The sequence below is a fragment of the Manacus vitellinus genome, unplaced genomic scaffold, assembly GCF_001715985.3.
Source record: "Manacus vitellinus isolate BGI_N305 unplaced genomic scaffold, ASM171598v3 scaffold_2_pilon, whole genome shotgun sequence".
In the NCBI taxonomy this organism is placed as follows: Eukaryota; Metazoa; Chordata; class Aves; order Passeriformes; family Pipridae; genus Manacus; species Manacus vitellinus.
In genome coordinates this window covers 31,352,343-31,370,636 of record NW_021940208.1, presented here as the reverse complement: position 1 = coordinate 31,370,636, position 18,294 = coordinate 31,352,343, and the positions used below count along the sequence as shown (strand labels likewise).

General features: G+C 36.4%; 1 protein-coding gene across 1 annotated transcript in view; it reads left to right on the top strand.

Moving 5' to 3' along the window:
• Nucleotides 1-17,360, top strand: part of KPNA3 (karyopherin subunit alpha 3) — a 78,951-nt gene extending 61,591 nt beyond the window's left edge. Inside the window, exons 7-17 of the mRNA XM_029960927.1 lie at nt 276-361; nt 3,246-3,332; nt 3,737-3,906; nt 5,053-5,097; nt 7,627-7,758; nt 8,908-9,036; nt 10,716-10,820; nt 10,953-11,024; nt 11,126-11,288; nt 12,233-12,327; nt 14,819-17,360. Coding sequence (XP_029816787.1) covers nt 276-361; nt 3,246-3,332; nt 3,737-3,906; nt 5,053-5,097; nt 7,627-7,758; nt 8,908-9,036; nt 10,716-10,820; nt 10,953-11,024; nt 11,126-11,288; nt 12,233-12,327; nt 14,819-14,917 — 1,183 coding nt within the window. The 3' untranslated portion in view covers nt 14,918-17,360. The remainder of the gene's footprint in view (nt 1-275; nt 362-3,245; nt 3,333-3,736; nt 3,907-5,052; nt 5,098-7,626; nt 7,759-8,907; nt 9,037-10,715; nt 10,821-10,952; nt 11,025-11,125; nt 11,289-12,232; nt 12,328-14,818) is intronic.
• Nucleotides 17,361-18,294: the final 934 nt, after the last annotated feature.

Genomic DNA, 18,294 nt, shown 5'->3' with positions numbered 1-18,294 from the left:
ATAATGTTAGAAGTATCAAGTTTGGTTGGATTTTTTTTATTACTAATATTAATTCAGAATGATGAATGGTTTACAAAAGGTCATAGAATGCAAGGTCTCTTTTTTTTTTTTTACAGCCTTTTCCCTGAAATATCCAGGTTTAGAGGGTTTTTTTAAAATTTTAACCCAGTGACACTGCTTAAATGTATATCTCAGAGCTAGTAATACTGAAATGAAACATAAAATAGTCTTTAGATCATGTTTCAACTTACTACTATAAAATTATTTCATTACAGTCCTTCATTACAATTTGAAGCTGCATGGGCACTGACTAACATAGCATCAGGCACTTCTGCACAGACTCAAGCTGTTGTACAGTCTAGTAAGTATTACAGTTTGGGGGTTTTTTGAGGGTGGTGAATATTGTGGCATAAAGGGAGTATTTGGGTAACAAATGCTATTTGTTGTAAAACCATTAAAATATTAAATACATGTCTGTCCTCTTTTTCTAGAAATTTCTACATTTGCTCTTAAACACTAATCTGTTTGTCACTAACAATTAATATTAAGGATCCCAGACTTGATTTTCCCATAAAGAAAACAGAGAATGACAGATGATATAATGAATATGACAAATGTTAGTCCTTTCTAATTCTTGATTTGATTTCTGAAATCATGTACCATTAATTGCTCTGTGGCTAAAACTTAAGTTAGGAAGTAATTCTTTCTACCTTAAAGGTATGTTCATAAATCTTATTAAATTTATTAAATACATACAGTTATGTAAGGTTGCACATTTAAATAAACAGTTAAAAAATTACCATCCTTTCCTTGACTGCAAGATTAATATATCCTGTACACACAGCATTTGTTGTGCTGCCTTTGTTTCTTTCTTAGTCAGACAATGAGAAAGAGAAACTGAAAAGAGATAGGAAAGAAACTCTAAAGATAATTGAAGATATATTAATCAAATAATTTTTTCATTACTATATATATAGCTTTTATGTATCAGCACACTTATCTGAAAGCAATCACCTTTATGCTAACTACAATGTTTTGTTATTAAACGGGAGACTGTAGATAAGCAAATATATAATAAATTGTCTGGGCTTATTCATATTCCCATTTTTTATTGAAAAACAGTAACTTAGTTATTTGATTTTTTTTAAGTGTATGAACCTACCTTTCAAATCAAAATGCTGGTTTGTATGTTTTCATAGCTAATAAAATATCTAATTAATTGTTAGATTCTGTGAAGTTAAGATATTGAAACAATAGAATAAAAATGCTTATCAAAATGAGCTCTGGATAACAATCCAAAGCCTTTTTAAGAAAATCAGTATCTTGAGTTCGTTTCAAAAATTCCTGATGTGATTGGAGAACTCTGGTTTTAGATTGCTTTTCTGGTGTCTAAATATCTTTGAAAATCTACTCTGAGGTGTTTTCTTCCTTCTCAACTTTGTTCATTGTTTTCTTCCTTTGTCGTGTCCCACAGTGTTATCCTGTTTGAATGAATGAATCCAGTAGAAAGGCTGTTTATAGTATTAGCTTTGCAGGAAAAAATCTAAAGAAAAAATTTAAAGTAGAATAAAAATATGTACAGCAGAGCTGAAAGCATTGTTACCTGAACAATTACTAGAAGTTCAAGCTGAGATATGTATTTCCCAAAATCTGTTTAGTTAATGCTTGAAAAGAACAAAATGTAATAGGGTAATTTTAAAGAAGCAAGAAGCATTTTCAGCTTTACTCATGAAGAGAAAATGGAAGGTTAGTCTTCCCAGCTTTTGCTGGGAGATGAGTAAGGGAAAACAGTTTCCCAGCTCTTCTTTCTTTAGATAAGGGATGGTTTGAGGAAACAAAGCAATAGATCCTTGCAGCTACAGAAGAGGCTGGTGCAGCCTAAATACAGAAGAGGCAACCTTCTGCAATCAAGAGGGACAGATGGAAGTTGGAAGGCCCAACAAAAGAGAAGTACTATATACACAGACTAGCTCTTGGTAGGAGCCAATTCAGAGCAGGAGTAATTAATTTTTTTGGGAGCAGTAGATCAGATAACCTGCAACTCACACTTTCTCAGGTCGTCCTCCTGCCTGAGTGACGATATGAAGTAACTTCATTCCTAGTTTTGAAAGCACACCAGGATTGCAATCTTAATATAAACTACATAGTTGACTCTCCTCTCTGAAATACGTTGAATGCACATATAACTGAGGTGTAATCTTGTTAATCACTGAGAAGGAAGCTAAAATATTCCACTTGAGCTAATGGAAGTGGGATGATTGTTACAAGAAGAGTGAGTGTTCTTAAGCAACAGTGTGCTGCTGTCCCTCCTAGCTTGACAGTTAGAAGCAATTGGTGTATTACTCATCTAGAGTGGAGAAGGAATTTTAGTTTATCTTTATTCTTCATCGCTCTGTATTTTTCAGGAAAATACATCAGGGTTTTTTGGCTTATTATCACCTGTTACATGATCAACAGAATATTGATTCACAGTTGCTCACAGATTGTATTGCAATTTTTTAAAATTTCTGAAGCTATTTTTACAAGAAAAAAATACTTTTTAACAGTTTATAAATAGATCTATTTTACTTAGAAAGACTACAGGATGAGTATGATCATATATAGATTTAAATTTCTGCAAGAATTACTGTCTTTGAAATGATATGGGTTGTCTGAAGGAAAGTAGTGCATGGGAATAGTAGAGGGATGGTTTCTTAGCTCTACTAAATGTATTTAATTCCACAGAGAATGATATCTAAAATCAGTACTACTTGTTTAATCTGGTATGTTGCTGGCGTTATATAAGAGCAAATTAAAATGTGTCTTAGTACTGGCAGATGGATGTAAATCTTCACTGCATATGGAAACTAACTATAGCTACCTCTTGGGAGGAAGCTATTTTCTTAAAGTCAGGATATGAAGCAGGTTTGCACAAGTAGGCATGTCATTCTGCTAGGACCTTGGATACCTGGAAAATCTGAATTACCAGGACAAGAAACCTCACACCTGAATACTTGAGGGTCTTGCATATCACTTTGACAAATATGGGGAAATATTTAAATGGGGGGAGCATAGTCTTTTAATAGTTGCCTGTTCTCAAGTCTGTTTTTTCCTTTCTCTAGATATATATAGAAATGTTTTATACGTCCATCATAATAGAAACATGAATAAAGCACAGTGCAGAAAGTGTTTTGTATAAATCATTGAAAGTGCTGTGCATATGCCATGTTTCAGTATAAGACAAATCCAATCTTTACATTCTACAGATGCAGTACCCCTCTTCTTGAGACTACTTCATTCACCACACCAGAATGTTTGTGAGCAAGCTGTCTGGGCTCTCGGAAATATTATAGGTAAGTCTTGTTGTTATAATGATTTGAATTTAGGGAGCGTTTCATTTTAGAATTTGACTTTTTAAACATTGGCATTATCATATGAGACTATGTTTCCTCTAAATTCTGTGGTGTGATATAATTTTTTTTAATATGTAATGTGGCCAGAATCAGATATGTACCTCCTATTTTTTTTCTAAATAATAGTATCACTTGCTATGCAAAATATTGACAGGATAAATTTTATGTCTCCTAAAATATACATACATAACTGTACGTATGTATATTTAATTAAGCAGCACATTTTAGTATTAGACTATTGGTGAGGAAACATAGAATTTCAGTATCCCAACATGTCATTGCATACATTTCAAGATTTTCCATTTTTAATGTAATTTCTTTTACAACAATTTTCATTTCTGTAGGTGATGGTCCTCAATGTAGAGATTATGTCATATCACTGGGAGTTGTCAAACCTCTTCTGTCCTTCATCAATCCCTCCATTCCCATCACCTTCCTTCGGAACGTCACATGGGTCATTGTAAATCTCTGCAGGAATAAGGATCCTCCACCGCCTATGGAGACAGTTCAGGAGGTAAATAAAGAATTACAAGACAGATGATTTTTTATACTCTGGGCTAGAGACCAATTGTATGAATTTATGCATGTTTTTTTTATCACTGTGCACATGTCTTGTGCCACTTACCAGTTGTTAAATGACCCATTTGGTGATTCTTGCTAAGGCTCTAATAAAGGTATTTGTAATATCTGAAACTGAGCAAGACTGAAGACTGAAGACTGATGAGCTATACATTAAAATGGACACAACAAAAAATTAACACATTAGAAAGTGTTAACATACTCAACATTTCATGTTTTTATTTAAAAAAAAGGCTACGAATGTGATTCTGTATATAAAAGTATCCAAATGTAATTTTCAGTAAGAGCAAATGTAAGTAAACTAATGAATGTAGTGTAGTTTGTGTTTGTGTAGTTTGTAGTTTGTGTAGCTGTCAATCGACTTGGCAGTCAATGCCAAGTCCCAGCCTGAGATGAGAAGCATCTGAAAATCCTTTTAAACTGGTGAACAGAGCAAATGCTGTGTTTATAGAACAGACACAGTTAGTAAAATGGTGCTATTTGACTGGAACTATAGTTGTAATGTACATAAAGTTCTTCATTTTAAGATTAATTCCAAAATGTAGGTAAAGTTTTTGAAACCTTGTGAAGTATGATACTGTTAACTAAACTTTAGTGACATTTTTAAAGTGAAATAAAGAACAGAGAAGCTTTTACACATACTACTTTACTAAATAAAAAACTCTGTTCTAAGCAGTCTTATCACAGCTCAGTTTTATATTTTCTCCACATGTGATTATAAAAATAAAACTTTAATCCAACAGGTTGTGTGTATTGATACTAGGCTAATGATTTTTATTTTATGTGTGGTGACAAAGCTTTCAAAATAGCAGACGTGTATCTTATCTCTGTTTGCTTGTTTTCCCTCAAAATACAATCTGCACTCTGTGTGTCTGAAATATAGTCCTGTCTCATATTTTTACAAATTTTAAATACAATGCACATATTTTTGTCCATACTTTGAGGGAGTGACCAGCTGCTGGGAAGTGTGTGAATACAATATGCTAATACAGACTCAAGCTAAGTTGTGACTGCAGTACTTGGATTCTTGATAGTACCACTAGTTTTATTCTTTTGTAATGACTGATGAACTTCTTTACAGATTTTGCCAGCATTGTGTGTTCTCATTTATCATACAGATATAAACGTAAGTACTTTCTAAAGTTTTCAATATTTAAATTCTCTGTTTTCTCTAGAAAGAAAAAGCTGCAGGATTGTGTTTAAGTAGCAAACTTGGTTTTGTGCATTAATTTATTAATAATTAGTAAATACACAAATAGGAAGACTAATATAACTGTAGTCTCTCAGAGCACAAAAAAGAAAGTGCAAATACATTTCTGAAATAACCTTTTCTAAAAGTTGGGATTTTTGCATCCTTTACTTTAGAAATATGTTAAAAAATTCCTATCTTGCAGAACTGAGCTCTAGAAAATGCAAGTGCCAGCTTTACCATCAGCTTCACTTTAATTCTGCCCCAATTTAAAATTTTGCATAGAGGATATATAATGCATGTGTTAAAAAAAATACATTTAATTCCACATATCAATCAAATATTGTGAGTGTAAGTGTAAACCTGAATTTTGTAACCTGTTGGGTGCCTGACTTCGCAACCTGTTTCACTAAAGAAATAACATGTGAAAACACATTTAAATAAACAGCAATAAACTATTGTTTTCTGGCACCTTTGACAACCTTCATGTTTATAATACTAAACCTCCAGTACTTCCCACATTCCTGCTCCATGGGTTTACCTATATTTTTCCAAGTAAGATCCTTGGAAGTGTAGACTTACTTCCCAAAGCCATACATTGGGATTTCAGAAACAAAGATCTCTGTAACTAAAGATACCAAGCTGCTCTTCTTCTCCTGTCAGGCCTTTGTAATCTCTACAGTGATCCTTTAATTTAGGGAAGAAGGAAGTGAACCCTTGTGGTGGGTCTGGGGATAAAGCATAAGGTTGGTGGAACTGTCATTCGTTACTTCCATGCTGTAGTAGTGGTGTTTCTGCTGCTCTTTTAATGGTGAAGTGGGCTTGGCTCCATGAAATATTTGCACAGTTTAATCTGGGATTTTGCCAGGGTTTTCCCAGTGTAATGAGTGGGAGACAGCACATGGTGACATTTCAATGCGTAACTTGGACAAACCTGAATGGAAATACTTAGCAAAGCCAAATATACTTCAAACCTATAGGCAGTTTTCCCCTGCCAAATCTGAAAGCTTTTGCAAGCAATGATTGTATGAGAGCTTATTGAAGTAGATATGAGAATCTGTGATTCCAGGTTTTGACTGATCTCAATTAGGGTGTCCGTCATTTTGATCCTGAGAGTCAGGTGCTAGTTTGGAGGTACCAGTCTGGTCCCAGCCTCTCTGTACTGGAGCAGCAAACCTATCTTTGGAGATGAGTCAGTGATGCAGGTAGGTCAGCCCACAGTCCTGTGAGCACTTCTGGCGGCTGCTGCTCTCGTCACCAACAGGGCTGTGGGGCAGCAAACTGGTGAGGCACCATCTCTCACTGCTTCTGCTGCCATACTGGCTCCACTGCAGCACATTCTGCTGTCCCTGCAGCATAGGAGGTGAGGGCAGCAGCAGGCTGCATCAAGAGAGCATTAGGTCTGTGCTGGCTGGCATCTGGAGCTGGGTGGAAGCAGCCTGTGGGTCAGGACTGTGAAGTCCTTCCTATGTTTTCAGTACTGCAGTACTCAACTGTCTTCATAGCTGGAAATTTTAAGTGGGTATTTTAAAAGTAGACCAGATCTAAGTACCTCAACAGATAATGTCCTTTGTGGGCTCTAGATTTCTCTTCCTGCAGTTCCTAACATCATCTCTATGTGATGTGATATCCCTCTTTCTGCTGGCTTTGTTTCTGCTTCAGATACTACCTTTCAATGACTGTACTTTTGTACCTTTCTTTTTTCAAGGGCTTTCAAATCATCCTTATCAAGTCATCCATGACTTAGTCTTTACTTTCTTTAGGATACTCAAAATGCCCTGCAGGATAGGCATTTCTCTGTGGGTTTTGCTTTGCTTGAACACTTCAGTAGTTGCTACCTTACAATATTTGCTAGTCCTTTAGTTGGTATAAGAACTCCTTTCCTTTGCTGTGGATTTTATTCTTAATATGAAGGCAGAAAAAGGCATATATCCAGAACAGTGTGCAGTTTCAGTTGAGAACTGCACTGGATCAAAAATGCTGAGGTGTAGACAGATGGATTAGAGACTAAGGAAATTATAAATTCCATAATCAAAAGATAGCACAGCTAACAAATTTATAGCAGTGCTAAGGAGGCTGGGTTGGTATTTTCTTCAGGAAGTTACTAGCACAACTACTTATCTGAGCTGTTGTCTACCTGGTAAATGCAAATCAAGCCAACAGCTTACCTTTGTGAGATGATGTATGCTGTCACTTTATGCACCAAAATGTGCTATTTAATTAAAAAGGAATTTGAGAGGACATGTAGAAGTTACTATGATGGAACAAATGGCCCTATTTTTTATAGCTGTACGTAATCTAACATTTTACTGATTAGGTCTCATCATAGTCATGTTTAAGTTTTTCTTAACTAAATTGCATGCTTTTTCTCCCCACTCTCAAATACATGGAATGTTCACTAAATTAAGTTTCCATTATATGGATTTTTCTGTTCAATGTGTAAACCATGTTCTCTCCAATTTGTAGATTCTTGTGGACACTGTTTGGGCTTTGTCCTACCTAACAGACGGTGGAAATGAACAGATACAAATGGTGATTGATTCTGGAGTTGTACCTTTTCTAGTTCCCCTTCTGAGTCATCAAGAGGTTAAAGTTCAAGTAAGTCTGGTTCATTTGCTCTTGGATAGTCTTTTGTAAACTATTTGCTAAAATATGTGCCTTAGAGCATTTATTAGTGGAGTTACTGAGATAAGCATTTATAGCTACATTTTGTGCAGGTAAAACTGAACAAAAAGTGTTACCTACACTGGGGAAAAAAAGATTATTAAAATGAAAGAAAACTCAAGCAAAACAGTTCTGATACAGTTTTAAGTAAAGTGACAGGTTAAACATTAACTGTGTGATTACAAGGAGTGCCTTCCTTTAGGCCTAAAATATTTAATGACAACAGATTTAAACTTTTCCAGAATTCAAGTTATATGCGCTCTTTCTGTTGCTGCGTACATGGTACTGCATATTCTGTCTGAATAGTTCATGGAAGTTAACTAGTATTTTAGGACCTTTGGGATGTTAAAATATTTGCAGATGCTGAGTCCTTTTGGTGAAGTAAATTTGTAATTAGCTATGAAAGGTAGGTTGACTAAGCTAGTTTCATTAATTTTGAAGACAAAGGGAAACTAAAAGTTAGTTAATGTGTGCTTGGTTTTTATAAACCAGACGCTGTAATGGGGAGGTTTTTTGTGTATCTGTGCATTTTATGTGTTTGTTTAGTTTGTACTTTGGATGAGACTTGGCTGTGTTGAAATTTGTCAGACTGGTTCACTTGATGAAAAGGAGTCTCTCCAGTATTCTGTCACTTGTAAAGCATTTACTGACCAATACATAAAGATACAAAGTCCACTTCTGAAAGTCAGCTGAGACTCAGAAAAGTAGTCGAGATGTTTTGAATGCCCTAGTGGAAGATGAATGGAGAAGTAAGCAGACATAGAGCCTAGCAGCCATTATTATAATTGTAACACAGATCAGATACTTGATGGATTAATCGTCTGTTGTTTTAATAATCTTTTATTTCTAATCTATACACTTTTTGAGTTGAGCTGCACTGCATTTATTCGGTGATGTACTGTGTGTTTCTCTTTTGATGGAACAGTACCCATTTTTGTGATGTAGCTCACAGGATGAAGTGCTAAATTGCATTTAGCAAAGTGTTTTTATAAAGAGACATCTTAAAATTATCTTTGTTTTAGCATAAGTAACAGCGATGTCTTTAACATGCAATTTTTTTTCCTTCCCACTTTGGATATTCAGACAGCAGCACTGAGAGCAGTAGGCAACATAGTAACTGGTACTGATGAACAGACACAAGTTGTTCTCAATTGTGATGTTTTGTCTTATTTCCCAAATCTCCTGACGCATCCAAAAGAGAAGATAAACAAGGTATGATTTGTTTCTTCCTAACTTAATATTTTTGTTTAAGAAATAAAGCAGTAGCATGTGCAATATTACGGAAGAATTTCTTACAGCTATTACATCCAGCATGTGAGCAATTTTGTATAAAGATGCGGCCTTTGAGGCTGGTGCTTAATTAGGGCTGAAACCAAACATCCATAGTGAGTATCCATGCATTGGTGTTGATGCCTCATACTTTCTGGGAGGACTGATGGTTTTTGCTTTGGAGTGTGATACTTTTTCCTTTCATTCGCAAAGTGAGTGACTGGATAACTTCAGTTACCGTTTTCCATAAATAAAGGCTGTTACTTTTGGTTGAGTCTAGTGAGTTGCATAAGACTGATCCAGTTTTTCCACTCCAACTTTTCATAGTGAAGTTTGTTCTCTTGTCCATCTTCACCTTCAAGGAAGGAGGCTATACCACTGTGCTTTTCTGAAAATTGCCCCTGAATTTCCTCTCCTTCCTTTTGGCAGGAGCAGCTTCACTGCTGCAAAGATTGGATGAAATAGGGAGAGTTTGATGAAACAAAGTGATCAGGGTCCTCTTTTCCAAAGCTATATTTTATGTTATTTGCCTTTTTCTTACTCATTGTGCCATCTTCCACTGCAAAGATGGGGCTGGCTGAGGAGGAGGCTTTTTGGTTGAGCTTGCATGATTCCCCCACTTTTAGTGTATGTACTATTGAGGTGAAATCTGTTTGTGAGGAATCTCTGTTTCTTCAGGCCCTGAAGAACTGTGAAGAGCTCTGAAGAAGAGATAACTCTGACAGTCAAACTGATGTGATTTATTTTTCCTGCACTTCCAGTGCTCACAAAAGAATGATAAAGAGCTCTTCTGAATGCCAAGAAATTTTTTTTATGTAAGAGGAGTCTAGAAGTGCTTTGAATTTTGTTTCAAGTGTATATTGTGAGGGAAAATACAAATAAAAGCAAGATACACATCTTTTAAAAAAGTGGAAACCCATTATGTTTTTTTCCTACAGTGATTCATAATTGGCTGCTTGACACATCTGTTTGACTTTTATTTAAGATTGGAGCCTCTTTAAGATGTACTGCATTGCCTTGACAAGTATCCCCCTTTGTAACTAGGAATTTTTTAACTTCCATGACATAGATTTTAGCTATGTGAATGAACCTCCAGAAGGAGTAACTAATGAGCAAAGTCACAGGACATAAGCTTTGTGAGCATCACTTCATGTTTCAGGAAGAAAATGGGATGCGGAGTTAGTCTTCCTTGTATCCTGACAGAAAGCTACTACTGAGCTGTCAGTAGTCGGATTACAGGATAAGTCCTTTTTTTATGAGGCTTTACCAGTTTTCCTATTTTCTTGGCAAAACTGATTAAAAGTTTAAAGTGTGTCTGTGACTCCTGCAGTGCAAAGAGGATATAAGGTTTAAGTCAGTATTGCCTCTGATGTATGGAGACACTCCTTATGTAAAAAAGAATCTGGCCATGTGAATTAAACATATCACATATCACTTTTACATTGATTCCCTGCTTGTTTGGCTTTCATAGTGCAATGAAAGTTTGTGTGCCAAAAGTGCTACTGGGGAAGAAACCTGTTTAATGATTGGTTTTGAGATGGTTTGGTTTGATTGGGTTCTTTTTTTTATCTGATCACTAGTTTTTAGAAGTGTTTTGATTTTTTTGTTTTCTCCTATTGTAGGAAGCAGTTTGGTTCCTTTCCAATATCACAGCAGGAAACCAGCAACAAGTTCAGGCTGTAATAGATGCTGGGCTAATCCCTATGATCATACACCAGCTGGCTAAGGTCAGTCACACTATCAGCTATGCAAGTTGTCATCCTCTTTTTATAAATCTGACATGAGGAGTTTGTGATTTTTAATAAGTTTGACAGATGTTTCCATGCTAATTTTAATGAGCTAATAATTTTATTTTTCAGGGGGACTTTGGAACACAAAAGGAAGCTGCTTGGGCAATTAGCAATTTGACAATAAGTGGGAGAAAAGATCAGGTATGTGTAGTGGGATTTCAAGTTGTCAATAAAATGTTGCACATGCAGCCATTTGTAAGAAGCACAATCTTGAAAGCACTTTTTGTTTTTTAATTATTAAGGTTGAATACCTTGTACAGCAAAATGTAATCCCACCGTTCTGCAATCTACTCTCAGTAAAGGATTCTCAAGTGGTACAAGTGGTGCTGGATGGCCTGAAAAACATCCTGATAATGGCTGGTGATGAGGCTAGCACAATAGCTGAAATTATAGAAGAGTGTGGAGGTAAGACCTTATTAAGCTTTTAAAAAATTTGATTTGGTGGATATTCTGTCTTCCCCTCACTGCTGTTGATGTTTACTGCAGCATTATTTACCACAGGCTATTTGAGTAAACAAGCAGATTTTTGAAATGAGAAAAATTACTTTTTTTTCTGTTTAGTTTGGTTTGGAGATGGTCATGTGTTAAAGATGGTCAATTCTTAAAGGAGTTTTCTGTAGCTTAGGTATTTTTTAGATTTTTAGGCCTAAATAAGAATTGCACTTCTTCATTTTTTTCATTTGATAATTGCACATACTTTTTCTTGTGGTAAAACACACAATTCTTGTTCTAGTTCATTTCCTTGGAAGCAGTTTTAGGATCATAATTTCATCAACAGATCAAAGCCAGATGAGAGGAGTCTTTTTGATATTGTAATCCAGGTTGTAACACATGCTAATTAATGTATTATGGTAAAGAGATATTGAAGAATGTAATACACTGGAAGCTTTTCCCTTGTGTTATTCCATGTCCAGTTTGAAAATAGGACTAGTGTTTTAGCTTCTCTGAGTATGAGGCTTTGTCACCTTGATGTTTGAAACTCATAGACAACATACGAATTTAGCCGCTTCCTTTTGGTGATGCATAGAAGGCACAATTACTAAACCAAAAGCTTTGTAGTATATAGAAGTCTTAAAAAATATAGAGTGTTTTATCTAAAAAGAGAGAAAATTCCATTATCCGTTGTTCATAAAATGGAGGATTCCATGGCATCTAAAGTTCACTACTAAAGTAACTACTTCTCTTTCCTCTCAGAGACAAGGATAGCTGCTGTGTAGATATTTTCAAATGAGCTACATCTATTCTAGTGTGTTCAGTAGTAATGTTTCATTATTTTTCTTATTTTCTTCTAAGTAGTCAGTAACTCTGGTTTAAACTTATAAAACTCTTCTCCATTTTCTTTTATTCAGGGTTAGAGAAAATTGAAGCCTTGCAACAGCATGAGAATGAAGACATTTATAAACTAGCATTTGAAATCATAGATCAGTATTTCTCTGGTGATGATGTAAGTATGTTATAGATGGAAGAGTATATGCACTGTGCTGTTAGCTTTTTTAAGTACATTGTCACTGTTCCTCAGTTACAATTGTCATGAATATACATTATCTGGAAAGTCAGTTTTCCTTCTCTGTGTTCAGTACAGTTTCCCTCAGTTGAAAGTCTTTGAAGAGTTTCTCTATACCAGGACTTTTCTTCAGCAAGATCGAGAGGACTACTCTAGTTTTGCCTAATAAACTGATGACGCTGACCTAATTTTGTCACACTGACCTGTAAATTGACATATATAATTACTTGTGATTAGAATCTAAACAGTTCTCTGTCTCTCCTTTTTTACTTTCTCACACATCAGTCTTTGGAAGGGGCAGCAGATCCTTACTTTAAGATAGTTTCTGTATTTCAGCTCTGTATTTGCTCAGTCTGGATTCTTCATTGAAAAGAGTCATCAAAACTGTTAAGACTTTCTGCAGCTGATGGATCTAGACCATCTGGTATTTTGTTTCACTCAGATTAGGTATTTTGACCCTTTGGTTCTAGCTCTTCCTGCTACTTGCTGCTTACGAGTCCCTGAGAAGTACTTCAACGAGCAATTTGAAGACAAATTATCTTTTCTGGGCCATCCAGGGTGACAGCCTAGCAGAACTGTGTCTTCAGTTCTTCTCTTAAATTGAACTCTCCAGATGCCAGCTCTAACTTTAGGACTCAATAGTTTTCAGTTCATGAGCCCAGCATATGATTGGGAAGTTACTCAGCAGAAGTTAAGATATGTGAAAAGTTCACTATGCCTCTAATGATTCTCAGAGCAGTGTCCTAAAGTCTCCATAATGACGCTGAGACTTCTGTGTCTAACTGAAGAGCATAGTCTAGTTGGTGTTTGTGGAAAAACACCTCATTGAGGATAGCACTCTCTTTTGTGCATTTACTTTTTACATTAACACATTTAAATCTATGCCTGATTGGCTGAATATGCCTCCTTTACTCAAGAGCAAGACTTTCCTTCAGATTATCATTTATACCATTACTATGTTTTCTGGAGCTTCTGAAACTCAAAACTGTAGAAATTCCATGATTGGGAGACAAAAATCAAAGCATGAAACCAGGCAAATTTTCGGGCAGTAGCTGTAAGTAGAAAAATAAGCTTTGTTTGAGGATTGGTAAAAAGAAAAAGAGAAGAGGAAAGGGGAGGGGAAGGGAGGGAAGAGGAGAGAAATCTCCAAATTGCCCTAGGAAGACAAGAGACTGATTATGTTACCCTGCTTGGTAGTGTTAAGATGGACTGCCCATGGACTTCAGGATCTTCTGTATTCTCATTAGATGTTACTGGCTGCTCGATGTCCCTTCATTGTTAATTCCATCTGCTCTTGTGCTGAGCCCTGTAAAGTGGCACACATGTACTTAAGGACTGGCACTAACAGCTTCCTGACTTCAGTTTCTTGTGTTAAAGGCTGGTGAACTTGGGCAGTGTTACTTTGTAGTATCTCTGCACAAGACAGAAGTGCTAATTATCAATTCACAAACATTTTGCAAAGCATTCTGAAACTGGATTCAGTCTTCATGTGGGCATGACATCCCATGCTTCCTCCTGCGGATTGTTGCTGCCACCAAAGGCTTTAATCTCTTCCCCTCAGTTTAGGTATCGTTACCCAAAAGAAAGGGAAACAAAAGATTTTAGGTGAGTCAGTTCTGATGTCCACTCTACTGCAAGGCCGTGTCTCAGAAACCCCACACACAGGGGCTCTTACCTGTTTCAGAATGACACACGGTCTCAAATGAGGCTCAGAGAAAAGCTGGTGATTTGGAGGAGGTTGGGTAGGGCTTGAAGTTGTGCATATTGATGCTACTGAATATGTTATTTGCTGTTCCTTGAGGCATTAAATACCTACATTTTAGCTTCCTCTGAGGAAGCTGGGTGAAGTTGCCTACTGATGCCTTTCGCTCTGTATCCCTAGAGCAATGAAGTGCTTTTGGTTTAAACCCAAATTCAGATTGCCTTTATGAGAGCTATATAAAACTGCTCTGAAATGAGGAATTCTAAATCCTTCAGATTCTGATAGGAGATACTAAGAACTCTTTTAAGCTTTATGTAAGTATTTCTATCAGCTGCTGATAAAAAATTATTTTCATGTTGAAAGAAAATGGGAGAAAGTACAAAACTAATTTCGGAATTCACAACTAGTGATTAGACAACTCCAGAAGTACTAAAAATTGGCATTGAAAATTAAACTGCACAGCTAAAATAGCAACTACTTTGACCAAACAGCAGTGTGGTCCCTAACCATTACAATTTTCTGTTTCTCTAATGGTACTAGAACAGAGCTGATGTTTGTTCTTTTAAAATATATTTGAGGAATTGAATTGGAAAAAATTATCTAATTTTATTGCAATAATATTAAAAATAAAAAAAAAAAGAAAATATGAGCATTTGTGAATCTCTTTGACATGTACCAAATTGTGCAGGGAATCGGCCTCTCATGTGTTTTTGTTGTTGTATTCTGTAGATCGATGAAGACCCCAGTCTCATTCCTGAAGCCACTCAAGGAGGTACTTACAACTTTGACCCAACGGCCAACCTTCAAACAAAAGAATTTAATTTTTAAGTTCAAAAAAAGTGCAGCTTCTCTTGTCCCACACCAGTACGAAGCACCACCAGATGGCTACCAAGTGAAGAAACAAAAGGCTCCAAGACACACATGCCTCTTCGTTTTGATGCTTCTAAAGCAAGCCATGTATCGGTCACTTTGCAGTTGCCAAACATCACTATCACATGGACTGTAAATGCATATGCATGATCTCTTAAACTGTTTCAGAATTCTTTTTAACAGTCCCAACTACCTTTTTTTGCCTTTTTCCTGGTGCCACATGCTGACAACCGCAATCTGCAGTTTTGTTAAGAATATTCCATAGTGGTGGCACATTGGCTTTCCACGGAAAAGTAGCTTCTTTGGAAAATGGTGCGCTGTGGATCAAGACACTTTGGTATGATGCATACATTTTGGAAGACTTTACAGGGGCCCAGTTTGCTCTGAGCCTCCATCGTCATCCTCCACAAACATATACTTTATGTGGAAGAATAGATTCAAAAATGCAAGCCAAATGAATTTCATTGGTGAAACTGAAATAAAAGTAACTTATAAAAACACAACACTTGGCAATTGATTAAACACTTAAGTTTAAAACAAACAGAAAAACTACTTCAGCTATCAGTAATTGATGTGTGTTCATTAACTGCCTCAGAAACCAGGGTTGGAGAATGAACTGTTGATTTGGACTGGTAAAGCTTTTGCCATTATACCTAATTTTTGAGAACAGCGAGCCCTATTTGACCACTCACTTCAGCCTGTGTGTTCCTGCTGTTTTGAAGTAATCAAATGCTGTGCATGGTATTTTACCTGAGCTACAACCTGTTATGGACTTGAACTTCTGTTTAAGCTGAAAGCAAGAGTCCCAGACTGTAGAAAAAAAATTCTGTCCAAAAATGTAATAGTTAAAAAGAATCTTGCTTTCAACTTTCAGTAGTCAATATCTTTTGTTTTAAATTGATAATTGGATATGGTTGATTTATATTGGGTTTAAACTGTGGAGCTTTCATGTTTACTGTAATTTAGTCTTAAACTATTTTTTACTTAGTAACCAGTGCTTATGATGATGTGGTTGGCAACAAACCAGCAACTACTTAGAAGCGTCATAAAAGCTTCATTCTTGGAGTATTGGAAGAGTAATTCAGAAATTAGTCTCAAATCTTATTCATGTGATTAAAAACATACAAACTGGTTGATGTGTGAGGCTGTCTGGAAGCTGCCGTTATTCAGCATAAACCTGATGTGCAGCGCACATTAAATAACTTTATATAAGGTATGTGAAGTCATTGCTTTTGGAAAATCGCCTGACCCAGTCACTTTCAAAGGGATTTTGGTATTGCTGGGGTGAAGATCAGTAATTTTGAAATTCTGTAAGCTATCACACAAACTGGTTTTGTTGCTGTTGTTTACTGGGTGTAATTTCCCAATGCATTGATGTGAAGGGATAGAAAAATCTAAACTAATTTAGTTATTGGATGTGGGTTGTATTTACTGTGATGAAGATAAGGACAGATGCCATCAGAGCTTTGTGGATCAGCTGTTTTTCCACTGATGAACAACACATAGCAGGTGTGCATTCATTAAATATATATCTGCCAAGGTGGAGCCACTTTAAAGAGTGAGTTGTCTTGTATCTCAACTGGATACAAGCGTATGTTTAAACTGCAAGATTTTTACTTGCTAGATAATCTGTTTTAATATAGTGGTTTGGCCTCTGATTATTTATAGGTTTTATAAATTTTAGAATCAATTTCTCTTTAAGGTGGCTCAGATTTTTCAACTCTTGTGCACATAAAATTGAGTTGAAGTTCATTGTGCCTTTTTTCTTTTCCCAAAAGTTGAGTTGAAGCTTCATATGGTAACTGCATCCTATTCACACACTATAGTCTAAAATCTTGAAACTGTGTGGTGTTCGCTAAAAAACTAAACAATAAAAAGTCAAAGTTAGGTAAGGTCACAAAGTTTTTGTGAAATTAGAGTTCCAGCAGATGTTATTGTGGACAAATATTTCCTCCCTTCTAATTCAGTCTAGTCTTCTGTACACCATATAGACTGATGGATACCCGGTTCAGCCTACGCTCACTATTATCCTAGAGATTACATACAAATTGATACTGAAAAAACAGTTTTCCACTACTGTAAAGATTTGATCCTTTTCTTGCACTCAATGCATTACATTAAAAGTGAACATCGGAGAACTGTTTGCTCAGTTCTTTCTGCTGTGACCTTATCAGCTTTTGATTGGGATTGCACCATTTCATAGTTAATAAAGGAAACAAAGTATATTGCTGCACTTTTACGTTTTCAGAACAGTGTTTAAAATTGCATTGTTTTTATTATTTTTTTAAACTATCAGTTAAAATAGACTAAAACGTTCTTTCAAAGAGGCATCTAAATGTGTTCCTAATTTTGTATATGGGCTTAGGTTTTGTAACCAATAAAAAGCTGCTATCAAATACTATAAAAAAATTCAAGAACTTATTTTGAAGGTTATGGAACTGCTTAGTCTTCATGGATTGGCTTAGGGGTTTTTGTCTTTGACTAGATTAGTTAGCAGAACTCCTCATCGAAGTTTGAAGTATATTGCAAGAATGAATAAAATAAGCTACTGCAGTCATCTCTGAAAGTGGATACGGAGTTTTATACTTTGTATGAAGATGTTTCCCAAGTGTGTACAGAAAGCTGTGGTAAGTGGGCTGCAGCAGATCCACGTAACTGTTGAATAGTGACTTCAGTTCAAAGGTTTGAAGGGGGACCATAGTGTCAAGGAACTTTCACAGTCATCTTCTACCTCCAGAAATGTCCTTTCCGGGCTCCTGGTGCTAGGCTGATTGCTGATTCTGCACTAATTTTAAGCTTGAGATGCTGCACAAGTGGGCCCAACTCCTGCCCAGTGTGCACTGGGAGGGACTGTGCACCAAAACTGGCCTTCGGCAGGAGGCTGCCTTCCATGGCTCTCCATAGCTGGGAGGAATGGCCAGAATCCCTCACCCCAGGCACCATTGACCCCATTGGGTGCTGCTTGGGAACAGATTGGAGCCATCAGAGACTTGCATTGTCCAGTAGCCTCCTAACTAGTACAGTCTTGCTTTAATTATGGGACAGCACAGTGGAGGGAAACCTCTTGAACTGCTTGAAAGGTGCCCGTGAGTGCAGCTATGGCTTTGCCATCCTTTCTCTGTGTCAGTTGGCTCAGTCGCCTTGAGAAACGCTTCTCCCCATGGGTAGGTTAATGATGGAATGAGCTTCCAGTGCTGTATTTAAATCTTTACAAATGCATGGGGATATAAAGGACAAAGATTTCATGAGATTTCCAAAAGCCACTTAATCCCTTTGGTTCCTTCAAGCTGACAAACTGAATTGTGTTGGGTTTTTGCAACCTGTTAATCATCCAT